This window comes from Neomonachus schauinslandi, chromosome 6 (genome assembly GCF_002201575.2).
Source record: "Neomonachus schauinslandi chromosome 6, ASM220157v2, whole genome shotgun sequence".
In the NCBI taxonomy this organism is placed as follows: domain Eukaryota; kingdom Metazoa; phylum Chordata; class Mammalia; order Carnivora; family Phocidae; genus Neomonachus; species Neomonachus schauinslandi.
This window is the reverse complement of record NC_058408.1, coordinates 143,721,709-143,746,453: the sequence shown is the minus strand read 5'-3', so window position 1 is coordinate 143,746,453 and position 24,745 is coordinate 143,721,709. Positions and strand designations below refer to the sequence as shown.

At 46.5% G+C, this 24,745-nt stretch overlaps 1 protein-coding gene across 2 annotated transcripts in view; it reads right to left on the bottom strand.

Annotated features, from left to right (window-relative positions):
• PLPP4 (phospholipid phosphatase 4) overlaps positions 1 to 24,745 on the bottom strand; it is a 116,483-nt gene that overhangs the window by 49,567 nt on the left and 42,171 nt on the right. Inside the window, exons 2-5 of one of the 2 annotated variants that reach the window (XM_021699865.1) lie at positions 23,061 to 23,169; positions 13,457 to 13,547; positions 8,683 to 8,746; positions 6,955 to 7,079 (exon numbers count right to left, since the gene is read on the bottom strand). In XM_021699865.1, coding sequence (XP_021555540.1) covers positions 6,955 to 7,079; positions 8,683 to 8,746; positions 13,457 to 13,547; positions 23,061 to 23,169 — 389 coding nt within the window. The remainder of the gene's footprint in view (positions 1 to 6,954; positions 7,080 to 8,682; positions 8,747 to 13,456; positions 13,548 to 23,060; positions 23,170 to 24,745) is intronic. The other variant, XM_044916614.1, reaches the window with a different exon arrangement.

Below are 24,745 nucleotides of genomic sequence, written 5' to 3'. Positions count from 1 at the left end.
ATTGTCTGCCATTTAAAGAGTGTATCCCACAAGTTATTATTGCTTATCCTATAAATGCCCCCCTTAAAAAATATAATGGAATTGTTTAAAAATGAAACATCTGTGTGTACAATTAAAGTGCACTGGTTTTGCTTTAGTAATGCTTTTTTTCAGACTTAAATGTTTCAGAGCAGTTTGGTTCACAGCAAAAATTTTTTTTGAAAGATTTTTTATTTATTTATTTGACAAAGAGAGACACAGCAAAAGGGAACACAAGCAGGGGGAGTGGGAGAGGGAGAAGCAGGCTTCCCGCCGAGCAGGGAGCCCGATGTGGGGCTCGATCCCAGGACCCTGGGACCATGACCTGAGCCGAAGGCAGACGCTTAACGACTGAGCCGCCCAGGCCCCCCTGGTTCACAGCAAAATTAAGAAGGTACAAATATTGCTAAAATGTCTATGCTACCCAAAGCAATCTACACGTTCAATGCAATCCCTATCAAGATACCATCAGTATTTTTCACAGGGCAGGAACAAACAATCCTAAAATTTGTATGGAACCAGAAAAGACCCCGAATAGCTAAAGGAATATTGAAAAAGGAAACCAAAGCTGGAGGCATCACAATTCTGGACTTCAAGCTCTATTACCATACTGTCTATCATCAAGACTGTCTTGATGAAGGGGAGAAGCCTGCTTCTCCCTCTCCCACTCCCCCTGCTTGTGTTCCTTTTTGCTGTGTCTCTCTTTGTCAAATAAATAAATAAAAAATCTTTCAAAAAAAATTTTTGCTGTGAACCAAACTGCTCTGAAACACTTAAGTCTGAAAAAAAGCATTACTAAAGCAAGACCAGTGCACTTTAATTGTACACACAGACTGTCTTGATGATAGACAGTATGGTAATGGCACAAAAACAGACACATAGATCAGTGGAACAGAATAGAGAACCCAGAAATGGACCCTCAACTCTATGGTCAACCGATCTTTGACAAATCAGGAAAGAATATCCAATGGAAAAAAGACAGTCTCTTCAACAAACGGTGTTGGGAAAATTGGACAGCCACATGCAGAAGAATGAAACTGGACCATTCCTTTACACCATACACAAAAATAAACTCAAAATGGATGAAAGACCTAAATGTGAGACAGGAATCCATCAAAATTCTAGAGGAGAACACAGGCAGCAACCTCTGTGACCTCAGCCACAGCAACTTCTTGCTAGACACGTCTCCAAAGGCAAAGAAAACAAAAGCAAAAATGAACTATTGGGACTTCATCAGGATAAAAGCTTTTGCACAGCAGATGAAACAGTCAACAAAACTAAAAGGCAACCTACGGAATGGGAGAAGATATTTGCAAATGTCTTACCAGATAAAGGGCTAGTATCCAAAATCTATAAAGAACTCATCAAACTCAACACCCAAAAAATAAAAAATCCAGTCAAGAAATGGGCAGCCAACATGAACAAACATTTCTCCAAAGAAGACACACAAATGGCCAACAGACACATGAAAAGATGCTCAACATCACTCGGCATCAGGGAAATACAAATCAAAACCACAATGAGATTCCACCTCACACCAGCCAGAATGGCTAAAATGAACAACTCAGGAAACAACAGATGTTGGTGAGGATGTGGAGAAAGGGGAACCCTCTTACACTGTTGGTGGGAATGCAAGCTGGTGCAGCCACTCTGGAAAACAGTATGGAGGTTCCTCAAAAAGTTAAAAATAGAGCTACCCTACAATCCAGCAATTGCACTACTAGGTATTTATCCAAAGGATACAAACATAGTGATTCAAGGGTGCACATGCACCCCAATGTTTATAGCAGCAATGTCCCCAATAGCCAAACTGTGGAAAGAGCCCAAATGTCCATCGACAGATGAATGGATAAAGATGTGGTATATATACACAATGGAATATTATGCAGCCATCTGAAAGAATGATATCTTGCCATTTGCAAGGATGTGGATGGAACTAGAGGGTATTAAGCTAAGTGAAATAAGTCAGTCAGAGAAAGACAAATACCATATGATTTCACTCATATGTGGAATTTAAGAAACAAAACAGATAAACATAGTGGAAGGGAAGGAAAAATAAAATAAGATAAAAATCAGAGAGGGAAGCAAACCATAAGAGACTCTGAACTATAGGAAACAAACTGAGGGTTGCTGGAGAGGCGGTGGGTGGGGGGATGGGGTAACTGGGTGATGGGCATTAGGAGGGCACTTAATATAATGAGTACTGGGTGTTATATGCAACTGATGAACCCCTACATTCTACCCCTGAAACTAATAATATACTGTATGTTGACTAAATTGAATTTAAACAAAAATTTTTTAAATAAAAAATAATAAAAAAAGAAAGGTAGAGACTTCTCATATGCCCCCATACATGTGCACAGCCTCCCTCATTATCAACATCCCCCATCATCTGTTGCAACTGATGAACCTACACTGACACATCATCATCTCCCAAAGCCCGTGGTTTACATACTCTTACTGCTGTGCATTCTATGGCTTTCGACAAATATATAATGACCTGTATCCACCATTCTGGTATCATACAGAGTAGTTTCACTGCCCTAAAAATCTTCTGTGCTCTGCCTGTTATCCTGCCCCCAGCCCCAACCACCATGGTAATGCTTTTCAATACTATTTGTTTGGGGCATAAGCAACACGTTTTCAGTTTTGTGGACCACGTCTCCCTTGGCACTACACAATTCTGCCATTAGAATGTGAAAGCCTCCACAGACAATACATAAACAAATGGGCATCTCACTGTTCCAATGAAACTTTATTTACAAAAACAAGCAGGCACCGGATTTGGCCCATGGGTTGTTGTTTGCTGATCCATGAAAAACAATATCACTTTATGCATTCTCGCCATTTTCACAGGAAAGAAGTTTCTTAATAGCTTGACTTGGCATTAATAATTTGGTTTTTTCTGTTTTTCTCTCTGAAAGCTATCCTCTTTCTGGAATGTGAAACAATATCCAATCAAAAGCCAAGACTGCAATGAAAGACAATTCCCTTTTCAGAATATCCCTGCCTTAAAGCTATATTGCCTTTCTCTACTTTAAATCCCAAGTTTCTGGGGGCACCAGGGTGGCTCAGTGGGTTGGGCAGCCGACTCTTGGTTTCGGCTCAGATCATGATCTCAGGGTCATGGGATTAAGTCCAGCGTTGTGCTCCATACTCAGCAGGGAGTCTGCTTGTGGATTCTCTCTCTCCCTTTCCACCTGCACTTCTCCCCACTAGCATGCATGCATGTGCCCTCTCTCTCTCTCTCTAAAATAAATGGATAAATAATTATTTAAAACTAAAAAAAATAAATAAATCCCAAGTTTCCAAGAGGAAACCACTTGCTCTTTGAAAGTGTGACTCTGTTTTTCCCCACAAGGGAGGCTTGGGCTGCCTTATGGAGCAAGTCCCACAAGATGGCTGCTGTGGGACACGCCATTTGAGGGCTGGATGCCACGTGAGCACTTTAGCAGAGTGCTGTTTGACTGCTTATGGTCAACTAAGCACAAGACCTTTTGTCTCCAAAAGAAACCAATGTTTGTTCTTAGGTTCAAAGAAAATCAACTGTTCTGCAGGATGGTATGTGGACATCGACTACCTTCCAGTCACCAATTATCTATCAACAGAGCGGAAGCAAAGCTGCGATTATCTAGCATGAGGAATTCGTCTTAGGAGATCCCGTGGCCCAGAACGCCTGTGTGCACTCACTCCCGTGCAACCTACAAAGGGAGAAGGAGTGTGTGTATCACACTGGGGGTCCACTAAGCTCATCCCTCTGAGGTCCAGCACCTCCTCCAAGAGCCAAGAGTCATGCCAACCACTTCCTATTAGCCACAATAAGGAATCCAAAGAATAGCACTGATGGTTTTTCTAAGTGGCTGTGGCAGCTCCTTGTAAGGCAGTCACTGACTTGTCACAACAAAGAAAGAGAACAGATAAAAATACTGTCATCAAAGCCTAGAGGCTGGGTAGGATCCCGTGTCTGCCAAGTAGTAAAAATCCGTAACATTTTAAGCAGTGTCTTAAGCAAAAGATAGTCATAGCCTCTGTCAAAAAGCTGGTCTGGCACAGATGGGACGTCAGCCACGCACTCGACAGGGCAGCTGGTGGGCAGCCCTGTCAGAAAATGCACCTGACAGGGAAGGTGTGCTTCTCAAAGAAACACTTCTGTGGGGCTTGGCCTCTACTCTCTAGGACCGGCAGTCTTCTGGGCTGAGTTATTCACACAACAGCTATTTCCTGCCCAATGTCAAATGCAACACTGGATACGAAATTGTGCTGGCAGGCCTCAGTCAGCCACCCGAAAGCCAGGGGGCAGGGTTTCACTTCTTTCTGCTTTGAGCTTTGGAAGCCCCTTCAAGCTCGGCACTGAGTCTTTGGGAGGACAGAACATGCCCTAAACAACAGAGAACTTGAGGGACCCTACAAGGACAGAGCTGGAGAGCAGATGGGAGCCAACCCCCGGTACACGCTATTCCGGGGACCTCTCAACAGTACCAGCACAGAAATGCCAGACTATGAAATGGAGCTCAGGGGAGCAGGCATTCCTCCAGCAGGCACCTGCAACTCCTCCTTAAAATGACACTTCAGAGAACACAAACACACCCAGAGGGGACGTGATTCCAAATGGACGTCCTACCTCGAGCGGCCTCGGAGAACCCTGGGGCCTCCACCTTCCTGAGGTGCCTGGCCCCTTGCCACGTGAACCTCAGTGGGCATTCTTTTTTTTTTTTTTTTTTTAAAAAATTTTTTTTTTTTTTTTTTTGAGAGGGGGGAATGAGGGGGAGGGAACACCTGAGAGGGGATAGGGTCAGAGGACGAAGCAGACTCCCCGCCGAGCAGGGAGCCCGATGCGGGACTCGATCCCGGGACTCCAGGATCATGACCTGAGCCGAAGGCAGTCGCTTAACCAACTGAGCCACCCAGGCGCCCCTCAGTGGGCATTCTGACGAAGCACACTCAAGTAAGCATTTTCTCTCAACTCCCCCAAGCCTCTAAAGCCAAAGGCTTTCCACTAGCTGGGAAGTGTTCGGTCTAAGCCTCTATATCCTTTTCCCAGGGCGGCTGCAACAAATGACCACCAGCCTGGTGAGAAGAACGGCAATGTGGTCCCTCGCATTCAGGAGCCCAGAATTCTGAAACCAACGTGTGGGCAGGGTCATGCTCCCTTAAAGGCTCCAGGAGAGGATCCTTCCTTGCCCCTTCCAGCATCTGGTGGCCCCAGGTTCCTTGGCTTGTGGCTGCACCACTCCAATCTCCGCCCCAGTCTTCACGGGGCTTTCTCACCTGTGGCTCTGCATCTCAAACATTCCTATGTCTTTCTCTAATGGGGACATCTGTAAATCCGGGATAATCTCATCTTGAGATCCTTAATTCAATTACATCTGCAAAGACGATTCTCCAAATAAGGTCACGTTCACAGGTTCCGTGGGCTAGGACTAGGACACACCTTTTGGGGGAACATTATTCAACCCCCTATAGTCTCCAACAAACCAGACAAGAATATGAGTTATTTACTTAAATGAACCTGGGCTACTTCATCGTATTTCATCACGGTAAGCCCTCAGACACTATCGAGTTAGAGGCTGGTATGAAGGTCAACTAAGTGTCCTTGAACAAGTTACGGAGTCTGTCTGAGCTTCACTGTCCTTACGTGTAAAATGGGGACCACCTGACCTGGCGAGGCCGTCGTACAGATTAACAATAATTCACATAGAGCGCCTGGCACCCCAATACCTTGTTGCGAGGGCTCCAGTCTCTAAGAGCTCTGAGCAAAATGCTCAACAAACACTGCAGGAAAAGGCATCCAGAGACTTTGATCCAGCCGCTATCAAGGAATGTCTTATATACTTAGAAAAAACAGAAAAGATCAAGGTAACAGGCCTGCTAGTGGCTGATAACATCACACCTGTGAGAAATCAAGGACTTCGGGTCACAAGAACGGCCTCTCCCAAGTGGCTGCCTGTGGCTACGGTTTTCCAATGATCCCAGTGTCACCAACCTAAATATACAGTATCCCACTGCCTCGAGAGTCCCCAGGACACGAGCTGTGTCTTAGTTACCTCTGTGTCCCCAACACCTAGCACCGTGCCTGGCACCTCGGTCATTCAATAAACATTGCTGGAACAAACCAGAATACTCTGGAACCTCAGCTTTGGTTACAGACAATAATATGGACAAGTACTGTGGATTTAAAGCACCATATTAAGTACTTCACATATATATTGAGTGGATTAAATGAGATAATGCCCTACCCATGCTGTCATGGCAGCTGTTCCAAATGTCAGCGACCATCATCACTTATTTTAACCCTCACTCCAACCAGGAATGGAGGCAGTATCGTTCCCACTGTACAGAGCAGGTGCTGAGGCCAGAGCGGGTCAGTCACAGAGCTAAGACCTGGCAGAGCCAGGGTCTGTCGCTACAAAGACCTGTGTTCTCTCCACTACACCACCCTGCACTTGATTCATATTATTTAGTCTTGGCTTTGAGGCTGGTCCCAGCCTGCACATCTATAACCAGACTATATATTGAGGCGAGTGTGTGTGTGTGTGTGTGTGTACATATATATGCTCTACACTGGTACACACACACGATACCATCACTGAAGGAATAAACTGGAGAGAACACGGAGCTGAAAAGCAAGGTCCCAGGGAACATGGTAAATTCCCTTGCACTGTTAAGCTCCCGAATCATACTGCCAAAGGGTAAAGTGTCACATGTCACGCTCCACTAAGCTCACAGAAGCAACATGTACAATGTCTTGTAAACTCTAGAGCCTCGTCTGCAGGTTTATTACTTCCTGTCGAATTCTTGTTTCTAAGCCTACAGGGAAGAAGAGTGAACTGTGCTCAACATTCGTGTCCCAGTACTTTCCTCTCCACTGAAACTCCCAAGGAAAGTGGTAAGGAAACACGACTGGAAATTAAAGAGAGTCCCAGCCACCGAACTTACAGGAGGAATGGATGCTGGGGAAGCTTTTGCGGCCCTCGGACACCAGATCGGGGTCCCCCGTGCAGTGCATTTCTGAGTTCATCACTCCATCTGGAAAGCAGCGGTAAAAGAAATCGGGGCGAGGTCTACAAAAGACACCATGGACATTTTCAATATAAAATGCTGCCATCACAGAGGAACCCCCAGCTGACCCCCACCATTCCCTGCTGCCCCCAGCTCCTTCTCCTGCCATCAATACCGGTGCTCCCTGGGGACCACCCCAGACATGGTGGTCTTGGGGAAAGCTCAAGGTTTCGGGGTCAGAAAGCTCTGAGTTGGAACTCCCACTCTGCCATTTATTAGTTTTCTAACCTTGGGAAGGTCACACAGCCTCCCCCAGCCTCAGCTTCCACACCTGTAAGAGGGGACATGAATACCCACCCAAAGGGGAGGTCACGAGGGCCGGACGAGAGGACTGATAGCAGGCACCTAAGCAAGGCGCGGGGGGAGCAGAAGTAGTTCCTGCCTCCATCGACAGCTCCCACTCAGGGGCTGCTTCCAGAACCCCAGACTCCAGGCTCCTCGTGTCCCTATGTCTTGAATTTGGATGGTCAATCGCCCCTGCTCGAATAGCAGGTCTCACCTAACCTCACTGAAAGAGAGGACCCAACAGCTCAGTTCCACGATGCAGAGCGCACGGCCATCCAGGCTGACCTCCCTGGCCCGGGTCTGGGGAGACAGACCTCACGGGACATGGGCCAAAGCTGGCCCCAAGGTCGAGCCCCCGGCTGCAGGCACACTGGCACTTACGGAGCCCTCACTGGGTACCTCACACAGTGCCAAGCACTGCACGTGCATCGGATCACGTGATTCTTATGCCAACCCCGGGACTTTCTTCATCTGACCCGTGCAAAAATGAAGGTTTAGAAAGATTACACTCCTGCCCAAGGTTACACCCAACCAGTAAGTGGCAAAGGCAAGCCTAAACCCCAGTGATTGGATTCCTGCACCGACATACTTCACCCCGTGTTTTTCTGCCTCCCTCCGCTGAGGATTCTCACACAGAGGGGTGATGGACAATCCCTTTCCATTAATTCAACTAATATTTGCTGAAGGCCAGCCATGGGCAAGGCTTTGCTAGTGCGATAAACACAGGGCCCCTTTTCTGCACATACTGGGTCACACTGACACCTTGGTCTTTCCAGCTCTGGGATCTAGGCCCAATAATAATCTGTCAATATCTGTAAGATATCAATAATCAGTATCAATAATCTATCAGAACTTCTGGTGTACTCTCTCCCCGCCCCTACTCGGCTTGTGTTTCTCCAAGTGTGGTTATTCACCTACTGAACCAGAACCTCAGAGCAGACAAGGCCTGGGAACCAGCATTTTAACGGGACCCCACAGCAACTTTTAATGCAGAAAGTTGAGAGAGAGACCCGCCCCACATCATGCGCTGCCCAATTTGTATCCACCTTCTGCCCCCTGGGTGCCTGGCCAGCACCCTCCACCAGGTAGATAATCAGTAAATGCCGAGCTTCTGAGAGGGGAGCTAACCTGTCCAAGGCCAACAGCCAAAGTCAGGCCTCAAATTCAGGTCTATGGAAACTAGCTCACTTCTGGAGCAGTTGAGAAGAGAAACCGTGTCCCAGGGGGGCAACAGAAATATGCCATAAACCAAAGCTCAAATGCCAATCCACAGATGACCTTGAGAGTCTAAGCCACCATTTGTTTCTTTCTGGAACTTACCTTCCCACTATTAACTTAATAGTGTTTGTGCAGACGCCATTCAGAGCAAGAGCCAAGGACACCGCTACAAAACAAAACCAACAGACAGAAAAATAACCAGCTGGCTCTCAATCCACAGTCATCAGCATCATCATCATCACTGTTACATCATCATACCATTCGATTATGACCATGGACATATGAGCCAATAGTTTAAAAGACAGAGGGAAGTCTGAGTGGCTAGAATAAAATATAATTAAGGCAAGACTTTGGACAGCGGCTCATAAAATCCCAAGCTCCTATGACATGAAATTTCTCTCTCCTCCTTGACTAAAATTTTTAATATTGGAAAGGAACCCATCTATTATGTTTTGGCCTGATATGAACAGATTTAATACTATAGCATATAGAGATTCTTTTACTGGTAGCAAGAAACGTAACTTTTTTATTTGTTTCTGGCAATGTTCTCAAACATAATTCTAATCAGAGCAGCTCTTGGAATCCTTCTTTAGAGTAGGACATTCCCACTCGGTGATTATCTCTGTGTTGACCCATCACCTGTTGACAAAGTCCCTTTGTTACCAAACAAATCACTTTCTGAGAAGGTAAACAGTCCCAACACCTCCCTGGGTTTTGAGAAGGTTTGCCCCGGGGGCATGATTTTTGCCACCTGAGGCAGAAGGAACTTGTGGAATACATTATTTAAAAATATACAGCATGGGGACTTTCTCTAAGCAGCTCTGAAGGACTTGGCTGGATAAAGTACAGATCATTCAAAGGGTACCTCACAGGTCTCTCCTATGTTTATCAAAACTGCACAAAAGGCGAGTCAATGTGATGGAAGGTCAAATGCCTTGCATAAGCAAAAAAAACCTATTGATGCCCCGCTCCAGAGCTTTGTTGAATGACAAAGCACGTGAGCTACCATTTCCCTTTGGCAACCAGTAACTGTTCAATAGTAGCTGAGATTTATGTAAGAAAACAGTGGTGGAGGGACATTTCCGGGAAGGAGCTGCCTAGAGCAATGCATGGTCATCAAGGGAGACAAATGTGTTCTCTGAGCAGAAAGTAGAGTGCAATGGCCAACACAGTCATCGAGGGCACTGGCCAGAGATTGATACAAAACCGATCTGCTTTCAGCAAGTCATGGGAAGCAGAGAGAATGGGAAGGACCAGTTCAAATGAATACCTTTGTTAAAGGAAAACTAATCACCTAAGCTAGAGATGGGCCACAGTGGGCTTTATCTGAGTGCGATGAGGGGACGGATGGGCCCCAGGGGTGGACAGAATGGAGCGGGAGTCGGAGCACAGCACCGCCATTAACACACCAAGCAGCCAACTAGATGGATAAATTGTGTAGGAATTCAGAGAGATCTTAGGATTCTTCTGATCCCATTCTGCACGCACAGACCCTTTCTTCTAAAATGCTGGCTTCCCTTCTCTCTTGCCAGCTCAGAGCACCGCTGAGAGGTCTCCTTTGCAGAGAGGAGGAGAAAATGCCCTGGACTATCTTCACTGCTGTATTCTCCCCAGAGCCAAGACAATTAACAGGCTGTGAGATCAGCCTGCAGGACTGGGGTCTTTTCCTGGGAACACGACTGTGTTTTCCCAGCTGGGCCGGCCTCCTTCTGATCCTGGTCCTAGCATGGCCTTAGCACAGAGGCGGTCTCTGGGAACAAGCATCACCAGCAGATCTCCCAATGCCCTTGGGGAACTTCACAGACCGCTACATCAATCCAGAACACCATAGATGACCCCAGCCTCAGCACCGGCTTGGCCTCGTTGTAGCCAAGAGCAGTTCTTTGAAAAGTTTCAAGTAGCTGAGCTAGAAAACGTGTGGATGTGATATAACTGCCAATGGCTGGCAACTTCACTCTGATCCAAAAGCCTGAAGGAGACAGAAAACAGTGGGGCTCTGGAGCGATGATATTTAGGGTGAAAGTCATCTCAGCATTCTGGAAGTAAACCTAACTGACTCTTTTCCTCTGAATAGTACAACCCCTAGGGGACCACTGTGGGGGCCTCTCACCAACACCAGAGGGTAGGCTGGGCCCAGATCAGAGGCATGAAAGACTGGCTGAGCAGGAAATGAATGGCCCCGATCCGGAATGCTTGTTGATTAACAATAACCCAACGGGTCTGTTTCATAAGAGCTGTGTTTACAACATCCCACAGCCCTGCGGGTTTGAGAGAAGAGACAAAACGACAAACCAGACTGTGTCCAATAAAGAAATTCAAAGTAATGTGTCCTGTGAGTTAGCCCGCACATGGCCTGTACTGAGAACTCTACTGCTCATATGCTTTTTAATCCCCGAGGATTAGAGGGGTTTTGTTGTTACTTTGGTTGTTGTTGAGAATTCGGCGCTGCAGCAGTTCCATAACAGGGGACTCTATTAGACCAACTGGCTGTTCTGCAGCCGAAACCCCCAAAAGCTGGATGCTACATAGGGGCAAACCTCACCTGTCTTGTTCCACAGCAGATGTGCAAAGGTGGCCACTGTGGACATGTAGATAAGAGGAGGTCTTGGGGTTTCAGGTCTGCTAAAGAAGGGACCTGAGCACTAAACCACTCTGAGAAAGTCCTGAACTCCAGATAACATTGGAAATGCTACACCTGGTTTTCTGTCCTTGGTTTGTAAAGATCAGTCCCTCACCCCCTACTTCCAAGGCTTCCTAAAAGAAATGATTAAAAAAAAAAAAACAAAAAAGCTGTGTACAACAGGAGGCTCCCCGGGCAGGCTCTCATCTATTTAGGCAAACAGAACATTTGGTAACTCCACCTTCTCTGTTAACATATAGAAGGCAGGGTATGGTGTGCAATTTTGAAATGTCACTCCAAGGGAGATTTAGCGGAAAAGGGAAAGGTCTAGAGAAGTAACTTACTGCCACGACAACACACCACTCCAAAAGCTGGCAGTAAATTATAACCAAAACCATGAGAGACCGCTCTTACCCACACTCATATCATCTAGGGACTCCGTGCCAAGGGAGCAACTAGAATAAAAAGAGAGGCAAAGGGATTTCCAGGTCAGCTGAGGGGGCTGCCAGCAGAACGTTTCAGGGACCACAGGGATATTTAGCCCAACACTGCCCTGGCTGCTCAAGCTACATGGGGAGGGCACCTATGCCCTCCTTGGAAAACCGGACCTTTCTGCCACTTCAGCTAAGGGGACTGAGACCATGTGATTGCCAAATCCCCAAACCACAGATAAGCAGCCTGGGTATGTACCTGACCCAAGGCTGGGCACCTACAGGCTGACCAGAGACTCATGACTTTTGTGTCCAGGTGTGAAAATGAATCGAACCAGAGGGTCTGCCTGGGAAGTCTGGTCCACGAGACGCAGAGCAACTTGGAGGTGGGCACTGGAGCTGATGGTCCTACAGGTGTGGGACAGGAGTGCCCACCACTGCAAGTCCAAGCCTCATAGAAACCAAAAGCATGAGGCAGCAGAAATAATGGCCACATTGGAGGATTAGGCAGGATGTGTGAGGGGAAGAGGGAAGGCACATTACGGAGAGGAATGTATCTCTACCCCTGATGGCCCGGCTCCCAATTCCAGTCCCCACGACGCTCCTCTGTCCTTTCTCCCCCTATTCTTGGATATTTGTGAGATTGCTGATACAACCCTGTAACTAACCCCTAATTTATATGAGCTAATTGGAGAGAGATTCTGCTCTGTTCAATTAAGGCCCAACCAAAGCCTGGTTATGTAAGAAATGTTCCCTGTCCTGCTTCAGAGCACAAAGCCCCCTTCGCTGCTCTGCATGCCCCAGATGTTGACCTTACCCTCACTCCTGCACCAAGAAGAGAGAAGACCATATTTTGCTACATTTCCATTTCCTCCAAGCCCAATAATTTACAAACATACCCTTGGAGGTGGGAAATCTCATTTTTCCAGATATGATAATCTAACTGAATGAATGGTAAGTCCATACAAAATACCAAAAGTGGTTTGTGTGAGGGTTTGGATAGTTTTTATTGAGGCGTCAAAAAATAAACATAATTCAGTTCTCCTGATGATCAAAAAGCTGAAAACCTGACTACTGGGTAGTTTATTTCGGTTATGAAACAGGCCAATTAGCTTTGCTTTCTCTTAGTACTGTCATCTACTCAGTTATTTAACTAATATGAAGATCATAAAAATGGATTTAATCTTAAAAATGTCAAACTCGTATCACATGCAGCTATGGCTTAGCTTGGGGAGAATTTGTAACAATGGTGTTACAATCAGTGGCAAAGAAATCAGTGGCAAAGATTGTGGCACTCTTTATACAGTAACAGTTGCTTAACTGCCAAAATCCTCCCCGCCCCTCCAAAGAGTGAGCTATGGAGTTTACTTCCAATTTCTATTTTATTTTATATCTGCTTTTGATCTTTGTGCCTCTAGCCAATGGTGATTAGTCAAGAAGTCTATGGCTGATTTCTGAATTGCCCGTAACGTGGGCTTATTAGCCACAGATGTGGGATTGGACAGTCAATGGTGACAGTTTCAGATTCTCTTTGCCTCATGGCTAAGAGCTACCCTGTAGCTGTGCTTGAGCAGCACAGAGCTCAGACGTGTATTTGGACATTCACATTCAGCACAAAGGACAGCGACAAGGCTGCTGCTGAAGGTGAGGTGCTCACCATCTGTGTGTTGGCTCTTCTTAGGGTTGAAAGTTTACCTTTCCCTGTTTCTCCCAAGCTTAATTTGACCAAGAGAAAAATCAGTTGAGTGCAACAGAGATTTTTAAAATCTACTGATCTAATTAAGTCCAGCCCCATCCCCTAGAGCAGGAACTGTGAATACTCTACCTAAGAAGGCTTCCTTAATTTCAGTCTTGTCTGTTCGCCGGATAATTTTCACCACACAAATAACAGCCAGGGGTGTGAGGAAAGAAATTGCCTGGAAAAAAATAACAAATAATCCCTTATGAGGACAGCAGTTTGCTATCAGAGGGCTGACTGATAATTAGTTCAAGTTAGTTTCATTTAGACTCACTAGTTGAATGATCTTACTGAACTCCTGACCTCAAAGAAAGAAAGAAAGGATTTGTATCTATACTTAGAGACTCTGAAGACTTAAAAAAGTAACTGCTGGGAGCCACGTTTAAAGTGGTGGCTTTTTAAACAGAAAAGATAACCTATAATCGTGATGACTCAGCTTTGCCAGCAACACCCTCACATCCTCCCCTGCAAAAGGGTAAAAGAACACTTGGCCTCCCATCCCCAGCTCTCTGGCAACATGGGAGCACGTTGGACTTGCTTAGAGTCAATCGATCCATTCTCTTTGGTGTTCTTTTGCTGAATTTCATTTCCTCTGCAAAGCAGAGTTTAATCCTTTTGCTTGCCACCTCTCTTCCTTTCCTCCCTCCCCTCCCCTTCCCTGACCCAAAGCACACAAAAGTGCAATAAGTGTTTAATGAATCAAGCTGGTGGGATTCAGATGCAAGCAACACTCATTACAGAACCCTCCATGAGGCAGGAACTATGTTTGGGTAGCATCAGGTCCCGGCGTCTCTTTAAATCCTCCTGATGACTCGGTGACTATCTTTGCCAGGCTTGGGGACTAAATGACGTGCCCAATGACATAAAGCTGGTGAGTAGCAAGGCCAGGCTTTAGAGACCAGGTTTTCTGCCTACCATATCTAGCTTTTATTCGGCATTCTACAATTAGTAAGTTGTTTTTGACATTCTAGCAACCAAGGAAAAAGTATTTCAAGTTACTTCCTTATGATTATAACATCTCAGGTATTATAATATCGGAAGGGACTAAATATCTTGCAAATCCACAAATGGCCTAATAGACAGTGGTGGGAAGGGTGGGGTATGGTAACTATTGCTCACACTTTTGGAAATCTCCACCTGTACTCTAATGCAATGCCATTTTGTGGAAATGGGCTTTCTAATCGGGCTAAGGCACTGCTGGAAGACACTTTTCTGTTAGAAACACAGAAATCACCGAAATGCACACGGGCTTTCAAAATGACTGGAGATGTTCTACATTCTTGCTACAACCAGGCTGCCAGAGCTCAGCACATCTTGGGGTCTCCTCTTCGGGAACTGTCCTTAGAGGCAGTTCATGAGACATGAAAAAACCCCTCTCCTTACTGGCCAGTCTCTTTCCCACCACAATGGTAGTCACCAGCTTGATGAGCCTCCTTATCAGCTGTGGCCCTGAATCAATTAGCTGTTTAAACACCAAATGAGCAAGTCCTATCACCATGGAGGGCATTCGCAAGAATACAACAAGTCTAAGGGCAGCTGTATGAGAGGAGATTCAGAACTGGAGCAGAGGATTTCCCCAGAGGCGACTGCAAAAGGCAAGACTCACTTGTGGAGTAAAGAGTTACAGCAAATCTGCAGAAGTTCCCATGAGTTCCTGGGTGGCTCTCACCCTTGAGTAACAGTTGAGCTTGTTACAATGCTGAGTCCCTCAAGTATACTCACAGGACGTGTCTGAGAATCTACATTTTGTAAACAAGTGTCTCAAATGATACTGATGCTGGTGACTGAGAAACACTGGGTCAGAGTTTTGACTCACACATTCAGTGTTGAAAGAGTGATGACTGAAGCCCTTGCTTGCTGACGTCCAAAGTTATGGTTAAGGTCATAAAAGCCCCCAGCTCCTTGTTTCCTCTCACTTCAGGCATGCAGAGCAGGCCACACACTCCCCAACAGGGGAAAGCAGCTCACTGAGCAGTGAACAGCACCACAATAACCCCACTGACAGTCAAAGATGAGAACAATGCGAAACTGAAGGAAACATTACAAGACAATCCCAGATGACGTACTCTAAGGTTAGACCGAATAAAACCCCTGAAAAGATATGATTTTCCCTACCTCAGAGACTGCCTACAGGAGATCCTGAGCAGGAGTGTACCAACCAAGAGAAGACAGAGATACCAGGGGGCACTGACATCTCCAGGCCCATGAGGAGAGGCTGGAAAAGGCACTAGGGCTACCCAGAGGCTCCAGGCTCACAGCTTGATAGCCAAGGGGTCTCCCTGAGCACTGCTCCCTGCCCCAGCTCCCCTGCTTCTAACAGATCCTCACTCTGACAGCCCAACCAGAATGCACTTCATTTCACCCATTCTAGGATTTTCCTAGGTAGATGCACATTGGTCTCTTTTCTAGAACCACTGACAAACTGCTTCCTGGGCCAATGTTAGGCACCCAGGAAGGGCCAGGGCTCCCCAGCTCATGAGCTTTACATGAGGGAATGCATCAGATAAAGCACCCACTCAGAAGGCCACAGAAGTGTCTGCACATGACTGTGTGGCCATCTTTCTCTCCTCCCCGCATCCTAGCGACATTTGGGCTCCAATCCCCTTTCTTCTTCCTGAAAACAGATCTTCCATATCCTTGGACAGCACAGTCTTCAAATCAGCATAGATAGAGACATATTTACATTGATCACTTGCTCCCCTTTTTACAAATATTTTCCAACTAAGAAGATGGGAGTTAAGACATTAGCCCCAGAAGCCAACACATTAGGAAAACAACTTCCTTCTGGGCAAAAGCACCTCGGAACTGAGGAAAAGAGAAATGAATCCCCCTTTCACCTGGCAAACCAGACTGAATTACGCCTGGTGTACACCCCTCCCACAATTCCCACGCAAGCCTTTAGCGGCAGCTCTTCTGCCGCCCGAGGCCACAGGGGTCAAGATGGACACAGAGACACGAGAGGTGGGGGGAGGGTGGAGTGATTACTTCTACTTCCAAACAGATGTGGATATGGAGGACAAAAAGGGGCAGGAAAATTTCCCCGGGACTGTTTTCCCTCAGGTTCATTTTTCCATGGCTTAAAAATTTTCTTGAAAATCCTGGGAACGAGCCCATTAGTGCTTATTAAATGGGACCTGAGACCAGAACAATGAGTTCCAGCCAATCACTGTGGCGGGATGCAGGGGACAGACTGAACTCTCTTCAGGTTTGAGCTTCCCTCACTAGTTATGAGAACTGGGCTGCTCAGTATGCATACATAAATTAGATAAGCAGGGTTAGCATGTTCTGAAAACTTACCAAGGGCCATGGTCTGTTCTAGGCACTTGAAGCAGATTAACACACTTAGACATCCTTACTCTATGGATGAGAAACTAAGGCACAGAGAGGTTAAACAACCTGCTGAAAGTCACACAGCTAATAAGTGATAAAGTGAAGATTTGTACCCAGACTGTTTTAATCAAGTTCTATGCTTTTAACCATGGTGTTATAGCAGTTCTCACCTTAGAAGTAAGAAGCATTAATAAAACATGGTAAATGCCTTTTCTCTAGGGATGAAGGAGGAAGTAAGGGGGTTCGTACCCAGGAGCATGAATAAGTCACAGAAATGTCAGTGGCAGCTGTCATGGATTAAGCACCTACTATGTGTGAAGGGCGTTCCTCACATTTGTCCAATCTTCTAACTATTCTGTCGGGGGAAACATTATCCTCCTTGCATAGCTCACAAAACTAGAACTCAGAGTGATAAGTGAATTCCCAAAGGCATGCACCTGGTGGGCCCAGGACACATACCCCCCCACACAACCTGGGCTGCCATGATGCCTGGGCTGGAGTCTTGAATCACAGGGATCACCTAAGCCCAAATGCCTCATCTTCCAGATGGGGAAACTGAGGCTGAGCTCATTCTTGCATTAAAGAACATTTTGTAAGCTACTGATTAATTGTACTCCACACAACCCAAATATCAAGATAATATATAAATCATCAGGCAGGATCTGGTACATGGCTGGCTTTGCACAATGCTATGCTCTGTGCTCTGCAGAAGGGAACAGACTCAGATTAAGGAAAACCAGGTTCAAGCTGCAGCTCTGACACTTACCAGCTCTGTGACCATGAGCAAGTCACTCCATCTCTTCCCCTTTGAATCTCAGTTCTCTCATCCATAAGATGGGGTATAATAACATCCATAACAAATATTGTTGCTAAGATTTGAATTCACCAGCAGCTACTGAATGTCTCTTATGCCTCAAACACTAAGCAAGGCACTGTAAGTCTATCACCCCATTTGATGCTCTCAGCACTGTAGGAGGGAGAGGGAAATGTTATCAAAGCCTCTTTTTATATATAAGGAAACTGAGGCAGTGAGAGGAGAGGTGATTCTGCCAAGCCACATCGCTAGAAAGTTGATCTCAGGCAGTCTGCTCTGGAACCTGCCCACCCAGAGAGTCCAATAGAGTTAGCATCCAGCAAATGCTGGCTGTTGGCTACAATGTCATTATTTCCCAGGAAAAACTGAACAAATGACCCACCCAGTAAAGAAGAACCAGGATCCTGAGACCAGACATTGGAAATAAAGTGTTTTAAGTTCCAGCCCACTATGCCCTTAGGTCTGAGCAGTCAGGGAGGAGGTCAGGGATGGGGAAAAGCCTCATTTGCCTGGGCTCCCTGCCATTCCCTACATGACTGACATCTCCACCAAGGACTTGCCTTGTGCATCGGCCAATGAAACCAACATGGGAAGTGCTGTCAGTCCCCAGCCGCTGCTGCACCCAAAGGTGGGTCACCCAGGGCGCTGATGCAAGGCACTGTGCTGCCAGGATGCTTCTGGAAAATGACAAAGTCAGACTAGCGTGTCTGAAGTGGGAGGGGCATAAGTATACCAAGAACTTTTAACAAGCAAAGGGGTCCAAGCCAGAGCACCCTGATGTTAGGATGTCAGCTAGGGAAGAACTTGTCACTGGAGTTCATTCATATCAGACAAACAATGGGCGCAAAGTGCCTTAATTTCTGGCATTTGACAGAAAGGTGTGCTAAAAAGTGCTTATTGAGACAACTCGGGATGAGCAGTGCAGACAGCTGAAAAGGCCCTGCTGTGGGTAAACAATGACAGCCCATCACAGAGAAAAGAGCTGTCTAAGACTTTACCAAAAAGTCTAAAAATTAAACTGTCTATCATGAGGCCAGCTTTGTCTCTTTTCCTTCCCTCCTCCCCGCAAAACTGACTTTGTCTTCCTTAGAAGCATCCTCTACTAAAATAGGAAACGCTAATATCGAATCAACATGATATCAATAATATTCTACAGAAGTAAATCTTCTGGACTTGTTGTGGCCAGGACAAAGGACGGGTCTTGGGTAGATTTGTTTTTTTTTTTTAAGCCAAGCAGAGCAATTGGGGAACACCAATCATTCCTTCAACTCATTACCTGAGTTCACCTGTTCAAGAGCTTGTCTCTGACCATCCAGTTCACGTTCACGTCTGTGTCCCCCATGAGACAGGAAACCGTACCTTGTTCAGCTGTGTACTCCATCACCCAGCACCATGCTTGGCTCAGGCAGGTTCTTTGTAACTGCTGGTTGAGTTAAGTAATAACTAACTAACCTAAAGCTGTCCACAGTCAGCTTCTATCCCTGCCTTCCTCTGCTCCCTTCACACACAGATACTCTCAACACACTCCTGTTCACTGGGCCCACATGGCCCCTGCTCTCCCGTGTCTGTGCCTTTACCCACCAGCTCTTCCATGTGTGATCCGCTACTCACCCCCTCTCCACATCCCCCGAGTCCCCACCAAAACATCACAGTCGGATGGGTCTGTGAGGGTCCACCCTCTGGCAGCTGGCATTCAGATCCGGGTCCAGGAACTGGTGGTTGTATAACCTTGGACAAGTTGCTAAATCTCACTGCAGTTTCATTTTCTCCATTGAAATTACGGGATTACAAAAGTGCTGACCTCAACAGATGGTGAGAAGGATTATCTGAGATGCCACTGTAAAGTGGCGAGCACAATTCCTGTATTCAAGAGACGTTGGTTTTTGTTGTTACTGCCATGATGATGATGATGATGATGATGATGATAGTGGTGATGGTGATGATGGTGATGGTGAGAATGATGATGGTGGTGGTGATGATGGTGGTGATGATGGTGGTGATGGTGATGATGATGGTGGTGGTGATGATGGTGATGGTGAGGAGGATGATGATGGTGGTGATGATGGTGATGATGATAATGATGATTGTGATGATAATGATGGTGGTGATTGTGATGATGATGATGGTGAGGATGATGATGATGGTGGTGATGGTGGTGGTGATGATGATAATGATGATGGTGGTGATGGTGATGAATATGGTGGCGACAATAGGGGTGATGGTGATGATGATGGTGGTGATGATGGTGATGATGAATCTCCCTACAAGTTTACCTGAGCCTCTAGCCCTTCCTAGATTCTGTTTCTCTTTAGAGTGCCATCTCCCCGAGGAGCCTACAGGATCCCTAAGGATATCCCCCCCCACCCAGGCCTGATTTGACTTCCCATCACCTGAAGCTCCTATTGGCTTTCCTTACCCACAGCAGGCTCCTGGAAGTGTTCTCTGAATGTACAAAGACACAACTACGAAGACAGCAAAAAGAATATACTAAAAAGCAAAAACCAGCACAAAGTCTTCCTACACCAAAAAGTAGATTTTCAAAAATGCTATGATAAACCCCACATACTCAGGAAGGAACCATGACATCTTTCGAATAAGGGAGCAGGCTTCCATAAAGGCAGCTAATGGTCTGCGAACATCCAGGAAATGTGAATCCAAGACTCAGTATATGTAAAAAGACTTCTCAGCCTGTCCCTCTGCTCAACAGGAACCCAGAGTCATCAAGGGAAACAAACTCTCAGAATCAAACAACCCAACTACATTCAACTTCCAGGTTGACAGAGTCATCTTCACTGAAAGTGCCAAAGGCAGAACAAATGAGGGGGCGCTTCGTGGTGATGTGATCACCATTCACTCTGTTTAACTCAATCCCCTACCATTCTGATCTGAATAAGTGGCTACTCTAAAATGCACACGTGCACACCCATACATAGACACACACACAAACACCCCTCCAGAGGCCTAATTTCCCAGTCAAAAGACATCTGGGTTATTACCAGCTGCCTTTCAATAACGCTTTGAAAGTTGAAAAGGTTGCCTTTATTTTATTTTTATTATTTTTTTTTATTTTATTTGTTTATTTGACAGAGAGAGACACAGCGAGAGAGGGAACACAAGCAGGGGGAGTGGGAGAGGGAGAAGCAGGCTTCCCGCGGAGCAGGGAGCCCGATGCGGGGCTTGATCCCAGGATCCTGGGATCATGACCTGAGCCGAAGGCAGACGCTTAACGACTGAGCCACCCAGGCGCCCCGAAAAGGTTGCCTTTAGATTAAAACATTCCAACCAAAAGTAAAAGAGACCCTAGGATTTGGTTTATGTATTAAGTAGCAAAACTTGAGCTTTCTAAGGAAAGCAACATAGTTTAAAAAAATAAAAACATGTTTTATTACAGTCTTCCATTAACATCTGAAGGTTTTAAAGGATCAAAGCAAACAAATGATATTTTATATTAAACTCTTACTAAAATCCAGGAGGAAAAAAAATCTAATTAATGTGGTGACAAAGTATTTTTCCGCTTTGTGTTACATGTATTACAAATGTATCTACTGCGTTCCTTGTGTTATTATGGAATCGCATGAAATCTTGTGACCAAATGAATGAAATGCATCAACTACTATTAACAAAACAAAAGGCTAAGCTTATCTCATTAGGGGACTCAAGGGTAGGAATCAGGATTTGAGGATGAATACACTTCTATTCTCTGAGAATCACAGCACTGAATAACTCCTTTACTGCCTCGCATCCACCCCTGCCAACATGCAAATGCACCCCCTCCTATTTGTGTCTGCAGCCAGAATATTTGTGGCATTGGTATCTAGACTTCAAAACAATCCATTGTTCATAAATCTAGGACACAGCCACAAATTTCTCACACTATCCCGTATGAACCTTAATCTCCAAATTGTGTTTTATAGCACATAATATGTGAAACCTGTGAGGAAGGGGGATAAGTGGTAAGGAGGAGCTTCCCCCTTTCAAAACCATGGGGTAAACTAGTTAGACATATGCTAGTTCCTTTATTTCTAGGATTTATAGAAGATTTAAGTTACAGCAGAAATGGAAAAAGTCTCATTTTCATACTCAAGTGTTAGGTAATGCCTGAACTCTTCAATTCCCCTAAAATTTACAAAAATCCAGTTTAGTTTCCAGTGGAAAAGCAATTATTAAAGAGCAATTAAGGGCGCCTGGGTGGCTCAGTTGGTTAAGCGGCTGCCTTCGGCTCAGGTCATGATCCCAGGGTCCTGGGACTGAGTCCCGCATCGGGCTCCCTGCTCAGCGGAGAGCCTGCTTCTCCCTCTCCCTCTGCCTGCCTCTCTGCCTACTTGTGCTCTCTCTCTCTCTGTCACATAAATAAAATCTTTAAAAAAAAAGCAATTAAAATAATACTTCAAAGCTCATGTAATGTGCTGGGCATTTTGGGATGTCTGCAGACACAAAGATCTTTCCAATCATCACTAATTAACAAGATTTCCTACATAAAATCAGAGGGATTTCCTTCAAAACGCAAAAACATTCCTCATGTGCTCAAAGAAATCTCTGACCCAATCAGTTAAGTTCCCAGAGGCACAAGACACAATGGCTGGTCAACAGGAATAAACTTCAAGCTGTAAGGCGGGCCAACCAAAAGTCACATCACTGTTCTGTAACAAAGAGGAGCTTAAATATTTCCTCTGCTACAGAAAGGCCTGATGGCAATTCCGCAGGAGGCAATCAGCATCCGCAAGGAGTCCTGGACACTGGGCTCCCACCCTACAGGGCAGCCTCATGGCTGAGACCAGGCTCAGAGCTGGCTGCTTAGATCTGGATCCTGGCTCTGCTGCTCACTAGCTGTGTGGATTTGGGCAAGTTCCCTCCTTTCTCTGGGATGCAATTCTGCACCTGCAAATGAGGACAAGACTGACAGCTTTCTCACTGGAATGCTGGATGAGATCCAATGAGATAATCCTTCTTTCTCAAGCTCTCAGCAAAGGGCCCAGCACATCAGAAGTGAAATATAAAAGGTCTCGACTGCCATGGGGTGAGGGTGAAGAGGTAGAAGTAATGCCACTATAATCCACCAGCTATCTGGACGCTGGCCCATTTATTCGAGAGGCAGAAAGGCACAAAACACTATCCAGGGATTGAGTCATACAAGGTGGTCTCATCCGTGGTCCCCTGACCAGCTAGAACCAGAAGAGCAGTTAACAGCAGTTAACAGAGCACTCTATGGTGCCTGAGTTTGGCAAAATTGAGGTTTATCCTCGAAGAAGATGGAGCAGGGAAATCGGTCTCTAGTCTTATTTTACTGCAAATATCTGTAAACCACTTGGCCCAGCTCAGGTAAGGAGGTCCCTTTTCTTTCCAATGTGGCAGGCAATTACTAGCTCTCGCGTGACCAAGTGGCGCCTGTCACGATCTGGAATTGAGTTCAATGTGATGGGCTGCTTACCTCCTCTCTCTTCCAGACTGCTCATGGTCTTCAGCAGGGGTTAGAAAAGCAGAAATGAAAACCCATTTGGTTCATACTTGGGAGACTGGTCAAATCAGCCATGAAATCGTGGTACTTACAAACATGAGGCGGGTAGGTATGTTGTCTGATTGCACCAAAGGATTTTTATAGAGCCAGATCTCTTCTGGCTGGATGACTCTCTGGAATGGATCCAAAAACTCCGTAAAACTGAAACAAAACAAAGACAGACGCGTGAGGGCTTGAGCGCTCATCTGTTGCCTGTAGTCCCCGAGAAGGCCACTCCCACACGCCCTCAGTGGAGAATCCAGCCTCTGGGGAAGGAGAAGGTAATAACAGGCTGCCCAGGGGCGGGGCGGGGGGTGGAGATGGATTGAAAGAATTACTGAGATTCTGTAGAACCTTCTGTCAGCAGCAAAGCCCCATTCTGGGCATAAAAGAACAGCGGCGAAGCTGACCTACAAAGACCCTAGAAGTCAGGGCTCCAAAGTGAACTAGGAGCCGAAGGGCAGAATGGGGCAGGGAGGGGGGGGGCTCAGACTGGGGCAAGGCCAGCCAGCAGCACAGCTCTGGGAAGGAAATGGGCTCATTGTGGAGCAAAGGTGAATGAGCAGCTGGCACCACCTGGGGAAAGAACCCTGGGCTCCTCCCTTCCCTCCCTTACCCCGATGGCACGCTGACACTTCTCCACCAGTAGGGGGCAGAGTGAGCAAGAAAAGCCTCCCTGAGAATACGGAAGGTTGGGCAGGAGGAACACTGAGAGAAAGGGAGGGAGGGAGGGAAGGAAGGAAAAGGGGAATAAGGAGAATTCTGGGGCTGCTGCCAAGAAACCAGACAGCATTAAGCATCCACGTCCTCCTCTCATCACCCTCCCAAGCCCTCCCACACCCTGGGAGCCCACAACACCCATGCGGATGGAAAGCAAACACCACCAAGAGTAAAACGGGATGGAGGGGGGTCAGGGGGACGGAGCCTGCAGGGATATGGTTTGCTTTGTCCGACTGACCCTCCGGCCCAGGTCTCCACCTGGCGAACTCAGTTCAGAATGGGGGTCTGAGAGAGCCAGGCAGAGGCTGAATGTCTTTTCAGACCTAGTCTCGGAGGTCTCATGGTGTCATCTGGTGACATGCAAGTCATTAGGTCAGCCCACATTCAAGAGAGGAGTGGACTCCCCTCTTGGCAGGGATATAGAGCAAGGTCCCAACAGAGAAAGGCTGCTTAAGATGACAGATGTGGCTTTAAAATAACAATATGCCTACCACCGGCTGTCATCATTGTAATGGGCCCACAGCCCCCCTCTCAGAGACCCCAGAACCTTGATCCCCATTCCTTCCCCATGCAGCCAGCCACACCGCTGAGCACGTCCCCCCCTCGTGGCTATTTTTTAAAGCCTCGTGCACCCAGCCTTTTGCACAATTCTACATCCCACCCCGAGAAGCTGCAGTCAGAATGCATCTATCAAGCAAATTATATCCTCTGGGAGCAGCGGAGTCAAGAAAGATAGATGTCCCTTCTCCAGCCACGCTCCAGCCACCAGTGGCTGCCTCTGAGAATCCAGACAGCGGGGCACCTGCACAGAGGACTTGGGCCTCAGAAAGCAAAGGGGGGCAGAGGTGGGCATGCGGGGTGCAATGGAAAGGTCTGGAGACCATACAGGGTGGTTACCAAGAAAGGACATCCCAGGCCTGGAAACCCCCTCCCACAAGCTCTCTGTAGGTGGTCTGGAAGCCAGGAAACGGAAACCCACTTCCACGGAGGAGGTCAGGCATGGGCTCCAATGACCTGT